General features: G+C 42.8%; 2 protein-coding genes across 6 annotated transcripts in view; one reads left to right on the top strand and one right to left on the bottom strand.

Annotated features, from left to right (window-relative positions):
• b3gat2 (beta-1,3-glucuronyltransferase 2 (glucuronosyltransferase S)) overlaps positions 1–12,079 on the top strand; it is a 44,932-nt gene extending 32,853 nt beyond the window's left edge. Inside the window, exon 4 of the mRNA XM_079362438.1 lies at positions 11,135–12,079. Within this exon, the coding sequence (XP_079218564.1) occupies positions 11,135–11,221 (87 nt within the window). The 3' untranslated portion in view covers positions 11,222–12,079. The remainder of the gene's footprint in view (positions 1–11,134) is intronic.
• A 3,737-nt stretch (positions 12,080–15,816) lies between these two features.
• Positions 15,817–24,772, bottom strand: part of LOC306835720 (stromal membrane-associated protein 1-like) — a 69,333-nt gene continuing 60,377 nt past the window's right edge. For 4 of the 5 annotated variants that reach the window (XM_079362428.1, XM_079362427.1, XM_079362424.1 and 1 more), the window contains exons 9-11: positions 22,065–22,257; positions 19,060–19,283; positions 15,817–17,076 (exon numbers count right to left, since the gene is read on the bottom strand). In XM_079362428.1, the coding sequence (XP_079218554.1) occupies positions 16,930–17,076; positions 19,060–19,283; positions 22,065–22,257 (564 nt within the window). In that variant the 3' untranslated portion in view covers positions 15,817–16,929. The remainder of the gene's footprint in view (positions 17,077–19,059; positions 19,284–22,064; positions 22,258–24,772) is intronic. The other variant, XM_079362426.1, reaches the window with a different exon arrangement.

Raw genomic sequence — 24,772 nt, 5'->3', positions numbered from 1 at the left:
ACTTCCCTTTAACAGGCAGAAATCTTCAGCAGACCCGGGCTCATGACGGAACAGCCATCTGCTAAACTGCGCTGGGCTTGAAAATGGGATGGGGGAGATGGCATAAGATGCAGAAAGAAGGATAGGATGGGGGGGAGTGGTTGTTTGGACAGGCCATCCTTATCAACAGTCCCGAGGAACCTAAGAGAGCTCAGGAGCTCCCAGAAAAAGGAGAGGTTAGTAACTTTAATATAAAGATAATACTCTCTCACACACACACACACACACGCACACACGCACACACGCGCATGCATACATAAATACACACATAAATACATACATACATGTCATGGTTTTGTTTTGTTTCTGTATTTCATCTTGTTTTTGTTGTCTGTGTCTGTATGATTCCTAGTGTGGTTTATTTTAGTCCTCATATCACCATATATATTGTATAACAATTATAATAATAATATATAATATTGGTTATTGCTCATAATTCTGCAGAGCGCCCTCTGCTTCCTGTCCCTGTTCCTGCAGAGCGCCTTCTGTCCCTGTTCCTGCAGAGCGCCGTCTGCCTCCTGTCCCCGTTTCTGCCGAGCGCTGTCTGCTTCCTGTCCCCATTCTTGCAGAGCGGCGTCTGCTTCCTGTCCCCGTTTCTGCCGAGCGCCGTCTGCTTCCTGTCCCCATTCCTGCAGAGCGCGGTCTGCTTCCTGTCCCGTTTCTGCAGAGCGCCATCTGCTTCCTGTCCCCGTACCTGCCGAGCGCCATCTGCTTCCTGTCCCCGTTCCTGCCGAGCGCAGTCTGCTTTGTGTCCCCATTCCTGCAGAGCGCCGTCTGCTTCCTGTCCCGTTCCTGCAGAGCACCGTCTGCTTCCTGTCACGTTCCTGCAGAGCGCCATCTGCTTCCTGTTCCTGTAGAGTGCTGTCTGCCTCCTTTCCCCGTTCCTGTTGAGCGCTGTCTGCTTCCTGTCCCCGTTCCTGTTGAGCGCTGTCTGCTTCCTGTCCCTGTTCCTGCAGGGCGCCGTCTGCCTCCTATCCTCGTTCCTGCAGAGCGCTGTCTGCTTCCTGTCCCCGTTCCTGCAGAGCACCGTTTGCTTCCTGTCCCCGTGCCTGCAGAGCGCTGTCTGCCACCTGTTTCGGCAGAGCGTCCCCTGCTTCCTGTCCCCGTCCCTGCAGAGCGCAGTCGGCATCAAGTTGGCGTCTCTTCTGCGGTCCGGTCGACGCCCGACGACGTCCCCTCTGTGATCTGACTGATGCCTGAACTGTCTTTGGCCATTATGCCCCCTCCACCCACCCTGGGTCGGTTATTTTGTTTTAGGGACATCTGGGAGCTGTGCCTTAAAGGGGGGGTACTGTCATGTTTTTGTTTTGTTTCTGTATTTCATCTTGTTTATGTTTTCATTCTTTCCCTCATGTTCTGTGTATGTATGATTCCTAGTGTGATTTACTTTGTTCTTTTCGTCGTGGATTTTTGATATTTTGGATTGTTGTTTGAGTGAGTTTATTTTTGCCTTTTGTTTAATAAATCATCTTTTGTTTTCACCTGCAAATGGGTCCTCCTCCCCTGTTTTCTGCCTGCACTCGTGACAATACACAAATACATACACATATATACATTCATTCATGCACATACACACACATATACAGTACATACATACGTACTAAATACACAAATACATACATGCATACATAAATACATACATGCAGTACATGCATACACACATACATATATACATTCACACATACATACACATACGTACAGTACATGCATACACACACCTTCATACATACACACATTCATCCATAAAGTACACACTTACACATGCATACATATATACAGTACATGCATACATACGTAGAGTACATACATACATACAAACATACATACACGTACGTACGCACATATGTACATACGTACTGTAAATACATACACACATGCATGCATTCATTCATGCAGTACATACACATACACATGCATACATATATACAGTACATACATGCATTCACACATACATACATGCATACATAGAGTACATACATACACATACATACATACACACCCACATACACACATACATACATTCACACATACGTACACATACACGCATACATACAGTACATGCATACATACACATACATAGACATACATACAGTACATAAATACACACATTCATACATACACACATACAGTACATACATACACACATACGTGCATACATATATACAGTACATACATGCATTCACATACATATACACATGCATACATAGAGTACATACATACACACATTCATACAGTCCGTACATACACACATACATAAAGTACATACACACATGCATACACATACATTACATACATACACACATTAATAGAGCACTTACATACATTCACACATGCATACACATGCATACATAGAGTACATACATACACACATATATACACATATACATACAGTATATACATACATACATTCATTCATATACATAGAGTCATACATACATACACATAAACATACATACATACATACATACATATAAACATACATACGTACATGCGCACATACATACGTACATACATACATACATACATACATACATACATACATGCACACATATATACACCCACATACACATACATACATTCACACATACACATGCACACATACATACATACATACATACATGCAATACATACATACATACACACACACACACACATATATTCATACACTACATACACACATACATACAGTACATACATACACACTCATGCATACATACATACATACATACATGCAATACATACATACATACATTCATACACACACATATATTCATACACTACATACACACATACACATGCATACATATATACAGTACATACATGCATTCACACAAACATACACACATTCATACACATACGTACAGTACATGCATACACACATACACACAGTACATACATTGACATACATACAGTACATACATACACACATTCATACATACACACGTACATACATAAACACATACATACAGTACATAGACATTCATACATATACACAGTACATACATGCATTCACACATACATACACACATGCATACATAGAGTACACACATACACACATTCATACACATACGTACAGTACATGCATACACACATACATACAGTGCATACATACACATACATACATACATACAATCATCCATAAAGTACTCACACATGCATACATATATACATTACATACACACACACATTAATACAGTACATACATACATTCACACATACATACACACATGCATACATACATTGAGTACATACATACACACACATATATATGCACATCTACATACAATACATACATACATACATACACACATACATACACACATACATACACACATACATACATACATACACACACATACATTCATTCATACACACAGTACATATATACATACAGTACATACATACACACATTCATACATATATACAGCACATACATATAGTGCATACATACATTCATACATACACACATACATGCATACATATATACAGTACATACATGCATTCACACATACATACACACATGCATACATAGAGTACATATATACACAAATACGTACATACATACACACATTCATACACACAAGTACAATACACACATACATGCATACAGTCCATACATACACATATGCATACATACATTCATCCATAAAGCACATACACACACATGCATACATATACATTACATACACACACACACACACACATTAATACAGTATATACGTAAATTCACACATGCATACACATGCATACATACATAGAGTGCATACATACAAACACATATATACACATATACATACAGTATATACATACCTACATGCAGTACATACATGCACACATACATACACACGTACATACATGCAGTGCATACATACATTCATACACACACACACACACACATACATACATTCATACAGTACATACACACACATACACATGCATACATATATACAGTACATACATGCATTCACACAAACATACAGTACATGCATACATACACATACATACATACACACATGCATACATACATAGAGTACATACATACACACACATTAATACAGTACATACATACACACATACAGTATATACATACATACACACACATACAGTACATACATATATACTCATACACACATACAGCACACACATACAGCACACACATACACACATACACACATACATACATTCATTCATACATACACACACGTACATACGTACATACATACACACATACAGACATGCTTGCATGCATGTTTGCATGCATGCTTGCATGCATACAAACATACATATACACATATACACATACATACACACAAACATACATACAGTACATACATTCACACACACACACACGCATTCACACCTACATACAAACATACACATACATTCATGCATACACACACCTACAATACATACATGCATACATACATACACACATACATACAGTATATACATACATTCATACATACATACACATGAATTCATTCATACATACATTCACACATACACACAGGACATACATACATACACACATACATAGAGAACAAACATACATTCATTCATATACATAGTCATACATACATACGTACATACATACATATACATAAACATACATACATTCATTCATACATATAAACATACATACGCATAAACATACATACATACATACATACGTACATACGCACATACATACGTACATACATACATACATACATACATACATACATACATACATACATACATACCACAATATTTGGCCACTAAGTTTCTTTGTCTTCTTCTAATCTGGAGTAGCCAATTAACTGGTGCATTGTTAATGTTGAAGTCTTCTTGATTTGGTTTTATACTATTTCATTCTTTTTCTATTGTGTGTGTTTTTAAGCAAAGGAGACTTTGATTCAACCTTTGTTGTTTTAAATCAAGGATACACCTATGCTCTGCTTTTCTAACCTACTGACATAAAGGTGATGATAAGTGGGTGAGTGCTCGTCTTATTCAGTTCGTCGTCTCCGATGGTTGATGAATGTGCCGCTGATGAGGTCCTGAGCAGTCGTGTTATTTATTGATGAGAGTTGCAGATTAACTGTCTATCCGAACACGATCATGTTGATTTCCTTTTGACTGTGGCTGATTTTAATGAGTGACTGAGTGACTTTGGGTGTCTCTCATAAATCATCCTGCATGGATGTTAGCGAAGAAACACATGACTCCACAGGAAACAACTTCATCCTGAGAGTTTGTCACTTCATTTTTCATCCGTGATTCTTTTTGCACAGTTGTTTAAAGAACGACCAACATAGAGACCCTGAATCTGATATTAAACATACACTTATTTAATTGACTCTTACAGTAGTGGCAGGTTCATTTGTTGTTCTTCTATGCGACAGGCTGAACCAATCAGGGGCCTTTAATCTTCCATGAAAGTGAATGTAATGCTCAGGTTGTTTGTGCATCTTTTTCTGCTCTGTCACTGAAGCAATTCAAGAGCAAACAATATGAAAAAAAAAGTATAAAAGAGGACACAGTGACAAGTACTGGCTTCATGAGGAATAAACACATGCAGGTCATATCATTGCCCTCCTCATTCCCTGGTGGATTATGGGTAAATGTTTCCTGCAGGGAATAGGATAAAGACTCCCGGAGCTGCTGGATCATCATTCACAGCTGCTGCTGCTGCTGACAGCTCTGTGTTGAAACTATCATCATCATTATCAGCCCCATTACACTAATGGAGGTATACCCTGCCACTGATATTAATACAGGCCATTTGCAGGCTGTGACATCATCAGTCACCACGCCGCACCGCACAGGGAAGGATCTCTGAGTAACGCGAGCAGCAGGAGGTGACATCATCACTCATAAAGTCGCTGTTGTGTTAAAGAACGTGACAAGACTCAGACAGTTAAACCATCGTACACTGACTCCTGCACAGTTACTTATGAATGACTTCATTCAACGAGGCGACAGAGAAACATGACATGGAAGTAGGTACAACACCTGGACAGGTAAAAGAAGCCACCCTTTAAAAGAACATACATGTAAAACCCAAACCTGGCCACTACCTACTTTATGTCATTTGAGCTTCTTTCCTGCGACATCCACATCAACAATATTGGCTGAATGGCATCCAGTTGTTGAATTTCTCTCAAACTTACCTGGGCGCTGTCATCATTTAGAAAACCTATGGGAACCTATGTTTTATTGTCTTCAGCACCTTCACTTTGATATGTAGCTTTGCACATTTTATGCATGTGTGTTAAACCAGATACAAATGTGTTTGTACGAGCTTTCAACTTGAATAATTGAACATGAGGAGTGACCTTTGGATGACCGTTATGTCTCTGCTGTAAAGGATCTGGATCGAGTGTTTGGTGTTATGATGTCTCTTTGGTGTCTATGGGTCTGAAAAGGCCTGTGTATTGGGTCATATGTGGTTGACACTTGGAGCACACGAGGCTTGTGTGCATTGCATATTGGCCTCTTCATTGATGCAGAGACTGTCGGCTGCACGTTCCGGGTTGGCAATATTCTTTTCATCTCCTAACAGTGAAAGTGAAAGCACCAACAAGGCTCACATACAATCACCCACAACCAAAGAATGTAATGACAATTTTACATTACATCATCATCAGAGTGACATCATCTGCTCCTCATTTATCGATCAGCAAAGGTCTTTGCTTTTACTCTGTGTGTCTGAAAGATTTAACCATCGATGAAGCCTGTGGTTGGTCTGAACATTTGAGATGATTTAGGATCGATTCCCTCCTGGCAGCAGTGAGTGACACACAAGTACTCCAGGCTCAAAGCACTTTGAGTAAGGTATCAGGATCAGATCACAGAGCCTGAATCCGACCTTCACAATGGGAGGGCAGAAGTGCTCATCTGATGGTCGGGTCAGTATCTGCAGACGACTGACAGGATCTGTAATGTAGTTAGAGCGGGAGAGTAATGGCAACAGACAGCAGTGACAGGACCAGAGAGGAGGGGGAGGCAGGAACAGATGGAGACAGATGATAGCACAGGAGGAAGAGGAGATAGAGAGGAGAGGAGAAGCTGTGCAGAGCAAAGAGGGCTGGTTTGATAAATCGACTGAAGGTGGAGTTTGAAGAGAGGACAGGGTAAAGAAAAGGACACAGGGACGTCTGCTGCCATGGACCTAAAGACTTAACTGCTCTCTTATTTCATTTGCAACGACTCTCAGCTTTCAGCTAAACTTCTCTGTTATTAAATTAATGTTTCTAAATGCATCTCTGCCACCACAAAATCTGGTTTGTATGATCTGATCCTAAAAGCCCGATGAGTGCATTTAAAAAAAATGGTTTTGTCCCATTAAGACCTCCTCTGGATTATTATAACTCTACTCTTGGTTTTCAACAGAGCAGTTGATGGAGACGAGCAGTAAAGCAGTCCTTAAAATGACCAGAAAACAGGACTTTAAAAATCTACAATTGTATTACAATAGGGCAAATTACTGCGCTAATAACAATGCAGGTTTACAATCTCGTCCAGGGAGAAAACTCCTGCAACATGAGGTTTCATAGCAGAGAACATGGGAGCAACATATGCTTCAACACATCTTTGAATCAAGCTTCTTAAAGGTTTGCCAAGCTCGGTTTGAGTTTGTCCCTGTTGGTTTTTTTTTTTCTGTTATAAATGTTCAATGAGCAAATCGTGAAACAGAATTGATCCGTCCATGATCAGACGACACAGCGACTCACGCACGCGGCTGACAAACGTTTCATGTTCATGGTTGCTTATGTTCCTTTCTCTTTGGATAGACTGCTGATGGGCTACAGAGAAAACATTACCTTCACTTGTAAATGTCAGACATCTACATTTCTACAACCTCACAGGATCACATTTCCTCCACAGCTCAAATCCACTTGGCTCCTCTCCTAGTACAGCTCTGCAGAGATGAGCTGTCTTGCACATCAGAATCAGATGAGCTGTGTTGGCTATGTATGCTTACAAACACAGGGAATGTGTCTTCAGTAACTCTCAGTGTACAAACATTATATACATATGATTAAAATTAATTCATAACCACTCGTATCAGCTGCTCTTCTCAGGCTGTCGCTTCACAGGACGAGTGAAAAAGAAAACAGAAACTCTTTTATTCCCACTGCAGTGTACACACTTTAAAGCAATGTTTTTAAAACGCTGATCGTCACTGTAAAGAGAGTCTTTATATTTCACTGCCATAAATTCAATTCATTCTGATTGTAAGGTTTTAAATGGTCAATGTCGTTCCATGTAGTTGGTTGGATGTTCTCGTAACAGATGTGAATGGTGACTAAAGCTTCAAAAGTAAGAGCTGTGGTGCAGTGAACTTCAGTGTTTAAAGATGGATGTTACTTGGAAGGAAATTGTGAAGCTCCCCCCGCTGCTCCTCCACATTTCCTCCTCTTGATGGAGAGAAACAGGCCTGTCCTCTCTTTATGCTATTAAGGGTGAAACGCTCGAAACCTGGTAAAGCTTTTTGTCTTCGGGGGAGGAGCAGAAAGATGGGGCAGGAGAGAGGACTGAGAGGGGAAACAAAAAAAAACCAGGAGAAGAGCCACGAGAGAGAAAGTGGGCGTGATGAATGAGGAAGAGAGCGAGAGAGAGAGCGAGAGAGAGAGCGAGAGAGAGAGAGAGAGCGAGAGCGAGAGCGAGAGCGAGAGAGAGAGAGGTGTGTGTGAGTCCAGGAGAGCACTCTGACTGCGTAATTGGTGCACACACACACACACACACAGGTGCACACGCTCACACACGCTCAGCAATGATTTCCCCACAGCTCTGGGCTGATGCTTTGGCGGCTACATTAGCCTCGTTAGATATGCAAAGTGGGCCAATTAGCAGCCCAGTGTGCTGAAAGTGACATGTTCCACCTGAAGAAGCCCAGAAACACCAGCAGTGTTCACGGGCAAACATAAATCATGCCTCTGTGAGCCTGTGTGTATGTGTGTGTGTGTGTGTGTGTGTGTGTGTGTGTGTGTGTGTGTGTGTGTGTATGTGTGTGTTGTTTCGGACATTGGTATGTCACACACACAAATGAGTTATATGCTCATTAGCTAAAAAAAAAGAAAAGAAAAGAAATACCCTCTCTAAGTCCAAGCACCTCCCCTGAAGCTCTGGGGGATTAAAGGCATCACTGTCTCGCGTAGAATATCAATCTTTGCACGGTTGCAGTGTTTTCTCACCGACATATTGCTGTGAAATTGGCTGCAAACACAGAGACAAACAGCTGCAGAGAGGTGTGTTCTGCTGTTGATTTGATCCATTTCGAGAGGTGTCAGACTGTTTCCTTAGTGAGGATCCCTCCTGGCAGACTGCTGAGCGTCAAATTCAACAGCAGGAGGATACAATGCAATCTCTGTTTCCAAGAACACAGAAGTGTCTTTCTTTTGACGGATATTTCATCAGAGCAACATCAAGGAACGATTCTTTACCTCAAATAATCTTTTCAACAATAAAAAAAGAGAGCTCCAGACAATAGATAACTTTTTTTTTAGGGGTGTCAGTCTTTAAAACACGCACTGGAGTGGGAATCGATCTTCATGACTCTGATCTGGAGCTAAGCAATCTAATTGATGAGCAATGTCAAGCCATTCTGGATATTTGAGTATTTCCACAAAGAAATATTGGACCAATATTAGATATATACTGTATTGAATTAACCCGACTATATGATCAGACAGGAAGGAAACATGCTGTGTTGAAGCTTCTCTGACAACAATGCAGCAGCCAGTATGTCCTCCTTCTAACTTTAGATTCTGCTCCTGAACGCTCTGGATTTGATTGGACCAGAGAAGGTAGGCGGGGCTTTGAAGGCCGTTTTGGACGCCCCTGGGTTTGCCAGATATGAGAGCAGTTATCAGGTCAACAGGTGTTGCAGCGATGGAAGCGGGCAGTGGAACTGCTTCAGATAGAAGTGATTGTACCCGAGCTAAAAAGCCTCTGCATGTTTCTAATAAGCTCCAGCAGCAGAAAGCTGCTCAAACTGCAGTTTAGCAGATGGCTGTTCCGTCATGGGCCCGGGTCTGCTGAAGATTTCTGCCTGTTAAAAGGAAGTTTTTTCTTGCCACGCCATGACGGATTAAGCTGGGCTCTTGTAACATAGCCATAAGTAAGGTCCTTTACCTGCTTTTTGTAAACATAACAATGAGCATGGTCTTGTTACCTGCCCTTTTGTTAATGTTAACAGACAAACAGTAAGGTCCTTTACCTGCTTTTGTAAAGTGTCTTGAGATAACGCCTGTTATGAATTGACGCTATATAAATAAAGATTGATTGATTGATTGATTGAAACTAGGATCAATGTTGGAGATGCTTTTGAAACATGGAGAGAGGTCACGACCGATTTTAAAAGCTACGTGTCACAGAAACAAAGTCAATGCTTTCTTCACCTGTGACAGAACACTTTTGATTGACAGGCAAAACAACACATTTATAGATTATAACAACAGCTTTGGGAAACAATTAGCTTTTTCATCAGTGTCTGACATTTTACACATCAAATACCTCATCATGTAATGAGGGAAATAATCAATAGATTATTAAAGGCTTGTAATCCATTACCAGAGAGGACAGGCAGAGAGAGAGAGTGAAGGATAGATTGGATCCCCAGCTCCTACAGCAACTTGTCCGATGTGTGAGAGACTTCAGTCTGAATTGCTCCCTCTGCTTCGTCGGAGTATGAATGGGATAAGTTACCTCTGATGGTCTCACTACAGAGCAGCCTCTGCCATCAGCACCCCAGTTTACAATGTCTATGCACTGCCCTGTTTACAGCTTAGAAAGGGAGAAACATTTGGTGTGGGTTGTATCTGACACCTATGTTCTTCCAATGACATGTACTGGTAAATCACGTTTTAAACAAGTGTTCGTTTTTAAAAAGAAATTCAATATAGAGGCAGGTGAACTTCTCCGCATATCAGTTCTCATCTGATGTGTAAAATATCAGTTTGAGTCACAGAGTTTCACTGAAGCGGAGCCATCCACCTGCGTCTGTGCTGTATTTATCCAAGCATGCAGCTTGTTCATTCTTTATTTAGAGGCCAGCGTTTCCACTGTCAGCACATTTTCTCATCCCTCTTCTTCCTCCCCTCTTTTTCAGGTGCTGGTTTGGCACACTCGCACAGAGAAGCCGCACCTCGCAAATGAGCCCAAACATCGGAGAGACACCGTGGTCATCGAAGTGTGAGATCCTGAAGTGCTGGGCAGAGCATCCAAAACCAGACGCTGATTGTTGCGAGCCATCATCTCTTGGCTGAGACTGATGACGGCCCCCTGATGTCTCCCCTTATCGGGTTTCTACAATCTGTTCGGGACGGACACAGACTCTGACGAGCTGCATGATTCTTCTGGCTTCTGGCAGACTTGCTCTATGAGAACTGGACTAGCATGGATACGATGCTTTTACAAACTGGGACAACTGGGACGGCTCATTTCCTCCCTCAACAGCCTGCTGATGTACAACAAATAAAAAAAGAGAAGCATACATGTATGAAACATGTTGCTGCATTGAATCATTAACTTCATCTTGAACCTCATTAAATGTGAAACAGGAATAATCATCGTCTCATGGATCAGATATCTGAGAGTGTAGTAATGTTTTCACGTCTTTGCATTAAGTAATTCTCGTACTCTTCTGGGCACTGTTTCTCACCACACCTTTGGTTCGAATGAAGTGATTGGTACAAGGCTTAGAGTTGCTCCAGTGGGCCGCTTCAGATTGATAGTCTAAGTGTGTGAAAACATTCAAATTTGATCCCGAGAGAGACAGAACTTTGTAATAAACGATTGCCTTCGAATGACTCGGTGACAGACAGCAAACTCCAGAGACAAACAGTACTTTACATGCAGCCAGATTCAGGAGTTGTATTCCACTGTAAGTGTTTTTTTCCCCCCTGTTATTATGGGAACATAATGCTCAAACTAAGCGGTGTTAAAAAAAATGAAGTAGATGCAGAAGTGCAATATCCTTGCAGTTCCTCCACTGTCCACTAGAGGCAGGCTGCAGAAGCATCAGAAGTCACATGCACATTAAAGAAAGCAGTTTCTTTCACAGCAGGAGTGAAAGTGTTTACAGCCTCGTTCAAAACATGAAATATGAGCTCATGTCTCGTACAGAGGGGGAATTTTTGATTCTTCGTGATTGCTGATTGACAGGCGAGCGTGATGTAACACTTCGTTTAAGAGGCTTAAACCCGCCTCAGCTCCAGCTCTGTAGAGCGCCCTGCAGGAGCAGATACTTACAGACTATGATCCAAAGAAACAAATAAACACGATATATGGTAAATGTACTTGGACTTGTTTAGTCTTCTGGCAACACATGGCACTTTTTAGACTACACGCCACATTCAGACACTGATGGCAGAGGCTTCTACGTACAGAGGTCAACCGACCAACAGTACTGCTCCATTCACGCACGCACAGCAGCAGTGTACGGAAACTTTGACATGTGACTGCAGGAGTTTTGTGCAAGTGTTTTAAACTCTCTAAAAAAATCTTGCGCTCTCTCTCTCTCGAAGAAGAAGAAGAATTGAAATTGAATTGCTCGATAACTTCTGTTTGCTGCCTGCCAACGAGGTCTGTTTGTCCTGGAGGATCAGACCTGCAACAAGCCAACAAGAGATCTGGTCTTCTTAGTTCAAATTAATCACTCCAGTGTCTGGGAGTTAATGTGGTAATGATTTATTGACGCGCTCATTACGTCACCGGGTACTGATCGTACGTAATGAACTGGAACTCTCATTCTGCCTGTTTGTGACCACATTTTGGAAGTGATCTGCAACGGATGTGAAATAACAAGTGACATCTCTGCTGACAAGCTGCCGTCAATAATGTAGAGTCTGTGGGCGGACGACAAAGACCACACAAGCAAACACACCTGCCAGCGGAGGAATAGAAAGGAATGCACCGAGCAGACGACACGTCAACCTCACAAGAGACAGGACGCTCGGCTTGTGTCCCGATCGCTGAAGAAAAAACTGATTTAAACCCAGGATTCAACAGCCTTTATTTCTAATGACCCTCTTGTAAAACTAGGAACAGAAAAACAGGAGCAAATCAAAGTTTAAACAGTACTTTTACATTTAAAGAGTCATTAGACAAACATGAACACAGACCTGGATATTTATTTTAATGCACGGAAACCACTTTTTTTTTTTCCTTGTACTAGGCACCAGAAAATGTAAACACATTGGAAATAAACCTGGAGGACTTCAGAGATATCGAATGTGTTTTTGTGTCGTTACACTTTCCGTGCGTGTGTGTGTGTGTGCGTGTGTGTGTGTGTGTGAGAGAGTGCGTCAGTTATTGCATGGCAGAGGGACCCTGTGTACATGAATCTCTGCTCCAGCACTCGGCAGTGTGATCCTCACTCTGTGTGTTTGTATGAACGCAGCAGCTCGTTCAGTGGCCAAATCATTCCAAATAGGACGCTGTCGTATGTTAAACATCATGTCAGGATTTAGGAAATATCGTTACATCAGAGTATCAAGACGATAATCTTTTTTTAAAATATGGTGTTGATTCTAAACTATTGGCTAAACAGCTACATGGCAGTGTTTTAATCTGAGTTCAGATATTTGATATTTAAAGTAAAAAATGAAACACTGGTCGATAAAACGTGTAAATCCTTTCGGGATGCAAACACTACTGCATGACGTGGTCATGTGTCGCTGCAAAGTTACAGCCCTTTTTTAAGCATTAAGTTTAACTAAAGCATAAAGCATGAAGTCGTCAGTAAATGTTGTGAAATCTCAATATTTTTGCGTTGATGTCATCTAAACTTACGTATCATTTTCTAACCCACACAAAATGATTCAGTTGAGTCAGTTTCTAAAGATGGTCCCAATCGAGATGACTTTAAGTAGAGCAGCGATCGGCTCGAAGCGAAACCATGAAAGTGAAAGACACGTCTACACATGTACTAAACTGTAAAGAGAAGGAAAGAGCGAAACGTTGGCTCTGACTTTTTCAGTGTTGTCGCAGACTTCAGAACATCTGAACCTCTCAACGACTCTTACTTTGAAAAGCTTCACTGTCCAGTGCTCGGCTCGTTCTGAAGCTGAGTGGCCCTGACAAAGCTGCTGGTTATTATGTGCAGGTATGTACAGCACGTTTGCTCCACTTAAAGAAACACGGAGCGGACAGTGGACGTGGGACCCATCCACATTTTTCATACAGGTCCTCTCTTCGTTAGCACAGTCCAATCATGTGCCTTGTCCCGCCCGCTCGGCCCTCTGATTGGTCATCCAGGTTTATTTGCTTCAGACTAACTGTGCTTCTCTTGTATTGCACACAACAAAACAGCACAATAAACATGGTGGATGGCAGAACACACGGCGTCGGGCTCGTACATGAAGGGAGCAGCATTGGTCCAGTAGTTCAAGAAGGAATCCAAAGATTGCAGTGAGAAGAGAAGGAGCAGTTCACAAACAGTATCTCCACCCAGCCAGCGATATATATAATACAACCTGCTCTGCTATTTAAAGTGCAGAAAAGACAAACCGCTGTGATTCCAGTCGAGCTTTAATTTGCCTCGGGGAGCGCAGGGGGAAACGGCTCGTTTGAAAAACAAGGAACATCTTAACTGGGTCGGAGCGCAGTTTCCAGTGAAGCCGGCTCGTTCGCTTTTTAAAGACATCAAAAACAGCACAGCACGGCTCCCAAAGACACCCAGGGGCCCCGGGGCCGCCCAGCAAATTACTGAGCCTTAGAGGGAATTCTTTACATTTGGGTTTCGGGATGTTTCTAAGCTGCCTGCAGGATTAGAAAGAGGGCTGGACCGATATCTTCAAAGAGCTGATTCTGAACTCCTTTAATGACAGTCAAGTCACAGCAGGTGTTCCTGTTTTATGCTTCAGTTGTTTTTCTGGCATTTGACCCATTAAATAAGCAAAGTAACGTCAACCTGCAGGGAATAAATGAATGATGGTTTTCATGTTCCTTCAAAGTGACCGCTTTCCACCTGTTTTCACAGATTAAAACAAGTTTTTCTGGAAAAGATCCAGAAAAACCGTCTTTTGTCACTTCACGGAGGAGATAACACGAACACTTTGACGGAGGATCGCCAGATATTTCTTTTAAAAACGTCCTATTGGTCCCAGTTTGAGCATGTCTGGGAGTCTCGTCACACAGATGTTCTCGTGGAGCAGATGTTCTGGGAGGTAAGATGATCCGATATGAGACCAAACAAAGACTTGTTCCAGTATCTTCTTTTTCTCATATCCTGTTTTTTTTTTTTTTTTCATTTGGACTATTTTTGAAACCACTGGTGTGTATTTAATGAGACACTCGTCGACCTAATGATCACAGCATATCTAAATCGTGAAATGGTAGAATCATGTGACTCAGTTAATCAGGGTGTAAGTTAACATGGTCGGGCTCAGACTACAGGAGTTCTTGTACCTGTTCACACCAGTCAAATCGAGGTTTGGGGCTCTTCGAGGGCACCAACGTTCAGCCCAGATCATCTTGAATTTCCCTCGGCGTCAATAAAGTATCTATCTATCTATCTATCTATCTATCTATCTATCTATCTATCTATCTATCATCTGAGGGATTTATCTTCATTTCACACATGCTTGACTGACCGAAGAGAAACAAGCTGACTGTCTCGAAACGTGTCAACACTTGGAGCCCTTCTTTTCCAAACACGTTTATTTGTCTAATTCTATGTTCATTATTCCCCTCTGAAGTCTCCCCTTCTTTTCATTCTGTTTTAAAAATGTTCGGCGCTTTAAAAACGGACGGCTTTGAAGAGGTGAGAGAGACTACTGAAGAGGTCCGTCTTTGCCGCTCCGACCACAAGAAGCACGAATCAGGTTTGAGGATGTCAGAACTCACAGGCTGCCCTGATTGGGTGTTCCTGAAAAGCCTAAACCTACATTTGAATAAATCTGGACCCTGATGATCTACTCTATTCCATCAGACCACACCTGTTTACCTCATCTCTGCCCAGAAGAACTGAGCTCTCTGCAGCCAGTCTGCTTTCTCATGAGGTCACATGATCACGTTGCCTCCCTTCGCACACGTCTTAGTGTCCTCCAGTGTGTGCATGCCTGAGATCACCTGAGCAGTTTGTCTTTGTATGCATTATGCAGCACTCATTTAAAGCCTTTTTAACTTTTTACACTTCCTGTAGTCTGAGCCGTAGCAGCTACGAGTCCGCGTGACTTTTTAAAGTAAGCAGGACAAACCCGGGCTGCGGATCTTTTCCCCCACACCGCGCGCGTGTGTCACATGATGGCGAGAACTCAAACAAAGTCAGCGAGAGTTGAAGCAGCCTCTCTTGTACTATGGCTCTGAAAAAAGTGGAAGGTTCACATCTTATTCACATAAATACAGTACTGCTCGGACGACTATCTGCTATGAGGCTCTGCTCGCCCTGCAGAGAGAGAGGGGGGGGGGGGTTTACAATATACACAGCAGAGAGATGGGGAAGAGGAGAGGGTAGCATAGACCAATCACAAGATAGCCATATCTACTGTAGGTATTGCAAGACTATTCACTAACTATTCATTTTGGTAATGATATACTATAAGTAGAGCAGACGCTTCTTTTCTGTCGATCTGCTGATTGTGTCTCTTTCTTCAGACAACAACACTAAAAAGGAAATCAAGAGGGAATAAAGATGAGAAACAACAGCTGCCAGTCTGTCTTTTTTTCTCTCCGCTCTATCCGGTGTGATGTCATCTTTTAAAGGAGCCACGGTGAGGGTGTGTCGCGATTGGGGGAGGGGCTTTAAGGGCAGTTGAGCTACCCCAGCTTGTGCGTTGATTTTTTTATTTTTTTTATTCTGAGCTAAGAGGACACGGAGGAGAACATTTCCGTCATTTTGTTTCTTCGTTACATGTGACCGTGTTCTGCCCCCCCGACTCATCCTCTGGACGCCCTGCCCGTTTACTTCCACAGCTGGGTGCTGAGGGTCTGGCCGGACGCCGCCGGTGCAGCCGCAGGCCAACCTGCTGCAGGGGCTCCTGACTGGCTGAAAGTGGGTGGCGCAGGGACTCCACCACTCACGGCCATGCCTGACATCTGCTGGGTCATCTGAGGATGAGAAGGAGAGGGGGGGTCAGTCAGAGCAAAAATAGACATCCCAGAAGAGGAGGGCAGAGGGAGGTGCTCCCCCTCTTCCATTTTGCTTCCTTTTTACCTCCACCTCTGCTCTTCAAAGGCTTCTTACACTTCCCCTGTGCACCTCCAAACTCTTCACCTCCTCCCTTATCCACCTGCCTGCCCCCCCCCTCCCCCACCCACTCCGGCTTATCAATTATGAATGTGCTTTGGTGCAGTGCTACTCACTTATCTGGTCATCTGAGAGCTGGGGCTGAGCGTGTGTGTTCATGCGTGTTTGTGTGTGTGTGTGTGTGTGTGTGTGTGTGTGTGTGTGTGTGTGTGTGTGTGTATGTGTATGTGTGTGTTTTCCAAGCCTTGACATGCATGTAACCATGCACTCATGGTTCGTCAATTCATCATTCCACTACATCCTTTTGCACAATATGCACACACACACACACACACACACACACACACACACACACACACACACACACATTGACACACATTGCTGCCTTTGAACAGTTTAAGAAGGAGGTGGATGATGAAGTGTGTGTGTGTGTGTTTGTGTGTGTGTTTCTGTCTGTCTGTCTGTCTGTCTGTCTGTCTGTCTGTCTGTCTGTCTGTCTGTCTGTCTGTCTGTCTGTCTGTCTGTCTGTCTGTCTGTCTGTCTGTCTGTCTGTCTGTCTGTCTGTCTGTCTATGTGTGTGTGTGTGTGTGTGTGTGTCTGTGTGTGTGTGTGTGTGTGTGTGTGTGTGTGTGTGTGTGTGTGTGCGTGTGTGTGTGTCTCTCAGCGTTGGTTTATGATCTCTCAACAACCTCCCCAGTTGTCAAGATGCTGACGACAGTTTTGAGTGTTACCACACACACAATCACACACACACACACAATCACACACACACACACACAATCACACACACACACACAATCACACACACTTCCAGTAAGCGGTGTGTGTTGGAGCGTCAGCTAATGGACCAATGAAGGAAGAGCTCTTTGACGGGCGTGTTGACAGGCCGCCCAGCGTTGACATGTGACAGTAATTCAACATGTCACCATCATGCCCGTTACTGAAACAGGAGGAGTCTATTGTTGTGGTCACCATGGCAACCTCTTCTGTTACCTTGTTTTTACTTACAGGGACACATCTGTATCATGGAACCCCGGTCATATTTACATATTTGAGCTTTAATTAAATTGGCTACAACATAAGAACAAGCAGCCAAAATCATTTTTTAAACTTCAGACTTCAAACTGAGTCTGTTTTTATCTCACACGTTAAAAAGAAGACTCCTATTATCTGCAAAGTGACTAAACAGCATCTGCACCTTTTGTCCATTTTACGTTTTCATACTTTTTATAATAGCTTCTTATATTGTATTTAATTGATGTTCTTGCCCCGTGTGTCTGTGAAGGTTAAACTCTGTTTCATTTCAAGCTAGTTTAGGAGTTAGCAACACGAGTCTTTAAATGACTTCGTCAATCTTCCTCCTGCACCAAAGATTTGTAAATCGATGACTTGTTTGCTCCATATTTCAGGGCGTGAGTCTGGAAAAAGACAGACTGGAAGAGACGGCTGACTTTAAGTAAAAGAAAACACTTCATATCGTTAGGTTGGAGAGTTGATAAAAGCAGCTCTTCCTGGGCTTTTAGTGAGGGTGAACAGCGGAGGTCATTAATGCACAAAGCTTGGCCTTAAATCAGGGAGCAGAGCACTGTGTGAGTCTATCAGCAGAGCCATAATAGAGCTCTCTCCCATGCACTGTGAAGGAAAATCATACTTTATTTATGACCTTTTTTTTTTTAATAGATGCCAGCAGAAATGTCGTCAACGTGTTGGTCTGCTGCTTAAAAAGGTTAATCTGCAGAGAAGCAGGAGCAGGATGTTGAATTAATTCATTAAACACCATAATATGAACGGAGCTCCGCCCATCTGCCTGTGATGTAGAAGCCGTATTTAAATGTGAGGATCACCTGGCTCATATTCCACTGTCCTTGCTGCTGTCCTTGGACGCCGTACATGTTCTGTCCTTGGTTCGCTGGCACGGCGCCCTGCGGCTGCTGCATGCTCATGTAGCCTCCGTTGGGCATCATGCCGCCTCCGCCCATCATGGTGGTGGGTGGCACGGCCCCGCCCATCCCTTGAGCGAAACCCTGCGGAGTGAACGGCATCTGAGGCTGGCCCATGAACATCCCTGCTGGAGAGGAAACAGACAAACACAGAACGTTGTTTACAGCTCAGCCTGCTCAGAGTGTCATTAACAGTCGAGACGACGTTCAGCTTTGATTTCATCCAAAATGTGGAAGAAAAATAAGTTAATGAAGAAACTAAAAAAATATCAGAACAGTAAGTCAGTCAGTAGTGATGTGTTATTCTGAGCTCTCTCTCTCTGGATAACTCTCTTTGATTCTCACTGTAAGAATGATTGGTACACGGTACACCTCTTAATCCATGAATAGAAAAGTTTCATTCCACGCGACACACTATCCATTTACTGAGCCCCCAAAACAAGCTAATTCTTTTAGATTTAAAAAATCATTAGTCTCAGTTCAATTCAAATGAGCTCATTTTAATCAAAAACCTTCTTTGCATAGCAGCTTTCTAAACTCAGATAACAAAGTGCTTTACATCAACAAATAAACACGGATTGAAAACGTACTGAAAGAAAAAAGAGGAATATTAGAAACAAACGGAGAGATGTAATCTGAGTGATTAAAAAAACGTGCACACAGATCAAATCTTCGGATCGACACATCGACGCTAAACTCTCTAAAGAAAACTCTCTAAACTCATCTAAATGTTTCTCACTGAGAAACTTTAGCAGTGAAAATGTCTTCATCACAACCTGAACCAAGAAAAAAAGAAAGAACATTTTGGGCTTTAAAGCATTGAAACGTGTGTGTGTGTGTGTGTGTGTGTGTGTGTGTGTGTGTGTGTGTGTGTGTGTGTGTGTGTGTGTGTGTGTGTGTGTGTGCGTTAAAATCCTCATCGTTTACACATTTGCATTTCTTCAACAGCTGAGAAACGTATTCACACGGTGTGTTTAAGGTGTCTGGATCAATGTGGAGTTAGATTTGGGGGGATCACAGGACGTCAACAAGTCCCGTCTCCATGTTGACTTCTGGTGTTCCTCGTGCACACAGAACCTTTAAATGCAGTTAAAACAGGAAATACGCTGGGAGAGAAACGTAAGGGGATGACGCTCTGATGAATTCATGACGCGTTAGAAAGACGTGTTATATATGAAAACTTGAGACAACAGGTAAGCAGCAGGAACACTTTTCATTAGCACATCTATGAATAAAAGTGAAGCTGAAGAATGTCACACTGCAGAGCGCTGTGGGAATAATGATAAGCAGCAAAATAAAAACATGAGAGCAGATTTTTTTTTCTGGGTGGAAAAAACCTCAAGGGGCCGAAAGAAGATCACTTCTTCAAATGGGCAAAATGATCATCTAATAGGAGTCTGCTATGATGGCTGCATGTCGAAACATTAGACTCCATATTTATACTGAAATAGAACAGTTTTCTGTTACACAGCTTTTCAGCGCTCTACGGGGAAAGACTCACTTTAGTTTATTCTTACATTATGCTCATTTAGTTATGAGCTGCATTGAGCCATCTCATTTCTGTTACCGAATGGAGAGGCACCAACACGAACACACTCCCTCCCTCTCACACACAGGAAGTGAGTGATTCGGGGCATTAGCCTGGCTCGGTTCCTCCTGGCTTTGATCTCCATCAGCATTTATTTGGCTTCAGAGAGGACATAAAAAAGCAGCAGAAGTAAAGCCCTTCATCCGGATTTCCACTGCTGATCCTGTATACATCAGCGTAATCATGCAGCAGGATAATCAATATGCACATGTGCCTGCTGTACAAATCTACGGCTCATTATACTCCTCCATTCAGAAAACACACTAACGCTTTCCCACACACTCCAGAACATGCTCAGGTTGATGTATATGTGCGAGAACGGCCGCCTACGTGCAAACACACACAAATAAACAGCGTTCGCACTTGAGTCTTTCCATGTAATGAGTGTGAGGCGAGTGTGAACGTGCAGACACCTCTCGAGTTTTACTGCAGCAGTGGGACTCCAGTCATCGCAGCGTGCAGTGGACCTGTCCGCTTCTCCAGCACGCTGACCTTTCATCTGCCTCCTCTCTCCTCCATCTGTGTGATGCATCCTCTCTGATGTCTCAAAGTGCGTGTGTGTGTGTGTGTGTGTACTAACATGCACATCTGAGTGTGCTCATGTTACTGTATGTTTCACTACTTTAGAAGACTCAACATGTGTTGATGACTTGTGCAGCGGTGGACCCAGATCGCAAAGACTAACATTCATGCATCTGGAAAAAGGCAGTTATAGCTGTCAGGACCTGCAAAGGGGTCAAAAGGTGAATCTAAGAGGTCGTGACTGGACATCGAGCATGAGTACGATACATGACGATGGTTAGAGGCTGTATACTTCTACATTTAAACAAACTTTGTTTATCCATCTGTGTTCGAACAAAAAGTGCAAAATCCAGGATTGTTAAAACCCAGTTGATCCCGCAGTAACTAAGGTCACCCAGCATTTTTTATTGTTATTATATTATACTTTTGGATACGGCACTTTGAAAAGATTGAAAATCCTTTATTTTAATAATCAATAATATTTGAAAGTCATATTTTTTGACATTTTTGAGAAAAACAGAGAGAAAGCAGAGGACGTACGTTCATATTCACAGGTGGGTTCAGATTATGAGTGAGATACTTCAGGGTCCATGATTAGGGACAAACATTACAACCCTTCCCAAAGCTCGTTTACTTTCTGGAACTTCAAGCAGCACTGATGAGACACCAGGCAAAAAGTGTGGCTGCAAACTTCTGCTGGACGAGACAACCGAGCGAAGCTGACTCAATATGGGGGACGAAGGGCTTACATCAGTGCTGTGTGTGTGTGTGTGTGTGTGTGTGTGTGCGTGTGCGATACCTTGTCCAGGAGCAGGCTGTTGCTGGCTCTGCGGCTGACTGCCCACTGAGCTGCTGGCGTACAGAGACAGGATGGAGTCTTTAGATAAAAGCTTCTTCTGCTCCGCCTTTGTGGTTGTAGCAGTGGAGGTAGAGGAGGAGGAGGAGGAGGAGGTGGAAGGGTCCGCCTGTGGAGGTGCTGTACTGGAACCAGACTGTGACGGGCCAGAGAAGACAGGGGAAGAGAAAACCTCATGAAATATAGATTTCATTTTTTATTTATTTTTTGTTACTAATGGCGCATACTGTCCTTCTTCTTTACACTTGACACATGCAGATCACACAGAGCTCAGTACTATAGAGCTGGATACGTCTTCTTTTACAGTCTGTGCTTCAGTCACCTGCTTCCATTCAAATATGATACTCAAACCTTCTGCAAGCTGCTGTGGAGAACGTATAATTGATGCATTTAAATAACCTTTAAAAGGAAGCAAAACTAAATAAGGAATTAGGTTAATTGTTTCAACATTGATTTTTATGAATTTTACATCTCAATCTGCTGCCACCTGGTCTGTGTCACTTCACCACAGAACATATTTAGAGTGAGAGAAACATTCGACTGTTATAAGACAGCAACAAACTAAAAAAGGTTTCACAATTTGTTTAAAAACTTTTCTTTTTTTCATGTTTTTATTTTTCTTTTCAAAGAAGTTGCAGTTCAACATCCTCCACTGTTGAAAAATGAGGCCAAACAAACTGCAGTTCCTCAAGTGTCCACTTGACATATACTGTCTATGTAGCTCACTGTACTATCATATATACTATATACTGTCATATATTGGACAAAATAAATAAATAAATAAATCACACAGATTGCACACGTCAGGATGGGGAGACAGAAAATCAGATTCAACGGGAAAAAAACTCAAAGAGAAGAAAAGGAGCTGAATGAAAGGAAGAGACAAAAGGAGACAACAGAGGGGACATTGTCAGTGTAAGTGAGACAGATGACATTGATTAGGCCGATGCAGAGAGGTAGACATGAACTTTCAGACACAGACAGACAGACAGACAGACAGACAGACACACACACACACACACACACACACACACACACACACACACACACACACACACACACACACACACACACACACACACACACACACACACACACACTGCTGTCGGCTCACGTGCACCAATCCGTGTTTTTAAAAACCTTTCGGGCACACACCCATTATTTCTAATAGATGAAGCTGCCACAGAAAGTAACACCTGCTTAAGAGCTTCGTACAGGTGTGTGTGTGTGTGTGTGTGTGTGTGTGTGTGTGTGTGTGTGTGTGTGTGTGTGTGTGTGTGTGTGTGTGTGTGTGTGTGAGGAGAGAGAATGGAGAGAGGCAGAGATGGGTAGGCGATAGTCAGCTGGAGTTCATGAATAAGATAAGAAGAGACAGCGTGATAAAAACACACACACACACACACACACACACACACACACACACACACACACACACACACACACACACACACACACACACACACACACACACACACACACACACACACACACACACACACACACACACACACACACACACACACACACACACTGAATTCAATGTCACTAGTACACAACAACCCATCACACACATTAAACCCTGTAGTTTGTTGCACACAAACTTTAAACTCAAATGCGCGCACACACACACACACAAACACCTTCACACACACACAGAAAAATGTTTGTGTGTGTGTTGTGCTCCAATGCTTAGCAGGCAGTGCTTCTCCCCTCTGTGTCTCCCTGCTGACTTCCTTTAACTGCAGGAGGGAAGGATGGATGGCAGAGAGGAAAACGATAGATAGAGGAGAATACAAGGGAACAAGTCAAGGATAGGTTACTATGAGAGAGAGAGAGAGAGAGAGAGAGAGAGAGAGAGAGAGAGAGAGAGAGAGAGAGAGAGAGAGAGAGAGAGAGAGAGAGAGAGAGAGAGAGAGAGAGAGAGAGAGAGGTGACAAACAAGAGGAGAAGAGTGAGTGAAGGGTGAAACAGAAACATGCAGAGGGAGGAGAGGGGGACAGAAAAGAAAGGAAAAAGGAGGGCAAGTCGAGAGGAAAGGAGGCAGGGGGAGGAAGAGAAAAGATGGATAACTTATCATGCCAACACACACACACACACACACACACACACACACACACACACACACACTCTCGGGGTCCATTTTTCTCTCAAGTGAAGCCAGTTAAGGTGAATCAGGTGTTGACGGAGGCAGGATGGAGCGTCCGTTCTATTAATAGCGGCAGCACATTAGCATGATACCTGCTCCCGAACAGGCTGGGTGAACAGAAATATGAGGCGAGGCAGCAAAGTGTCCTCACCTGATCCGCGTGATGTCAGAGCGCTATATTACAAGACTCAATCACGAAGATAAGCCTATTTGCCGAAAAGCTCGTTCGCAAAGTTGAAAAACACATTTAACAGACTTCAAATCCCCCGAAAAAAACTGCAGTAATCACCCGACATTCAGCCTCGTCTCCGGGACATATTTGCAGGACGGACAGCGTGACTCAGAAAGAGTGAACCGGCTCTGAACTTATGTGATAAGAACATCAACCGAAATGATTAAAGAAGGGAGCAACATGTGAGGGTTTTATCCGAAGAAAAGAGCTTGGAGGTGGGCTGAGTTTAATTAACTTTGAACTGAGATACGGACAGAAACTTTCCACTTCACA

This window comes from Symphodus melops, assembly GCF_947650265.1.
Source record: "Symphodus melops genome assembly, chromosome: 15".
Classification (NCBI taxonomy): Eukaryota; Metazoa; Chordata; class Actinopteri; order Labriformes; family Labridae; genus Symphodus; species Symphodus melops.
This window is presented reverse-complemented; position numbering and strand designations above follow the sequence as displayed.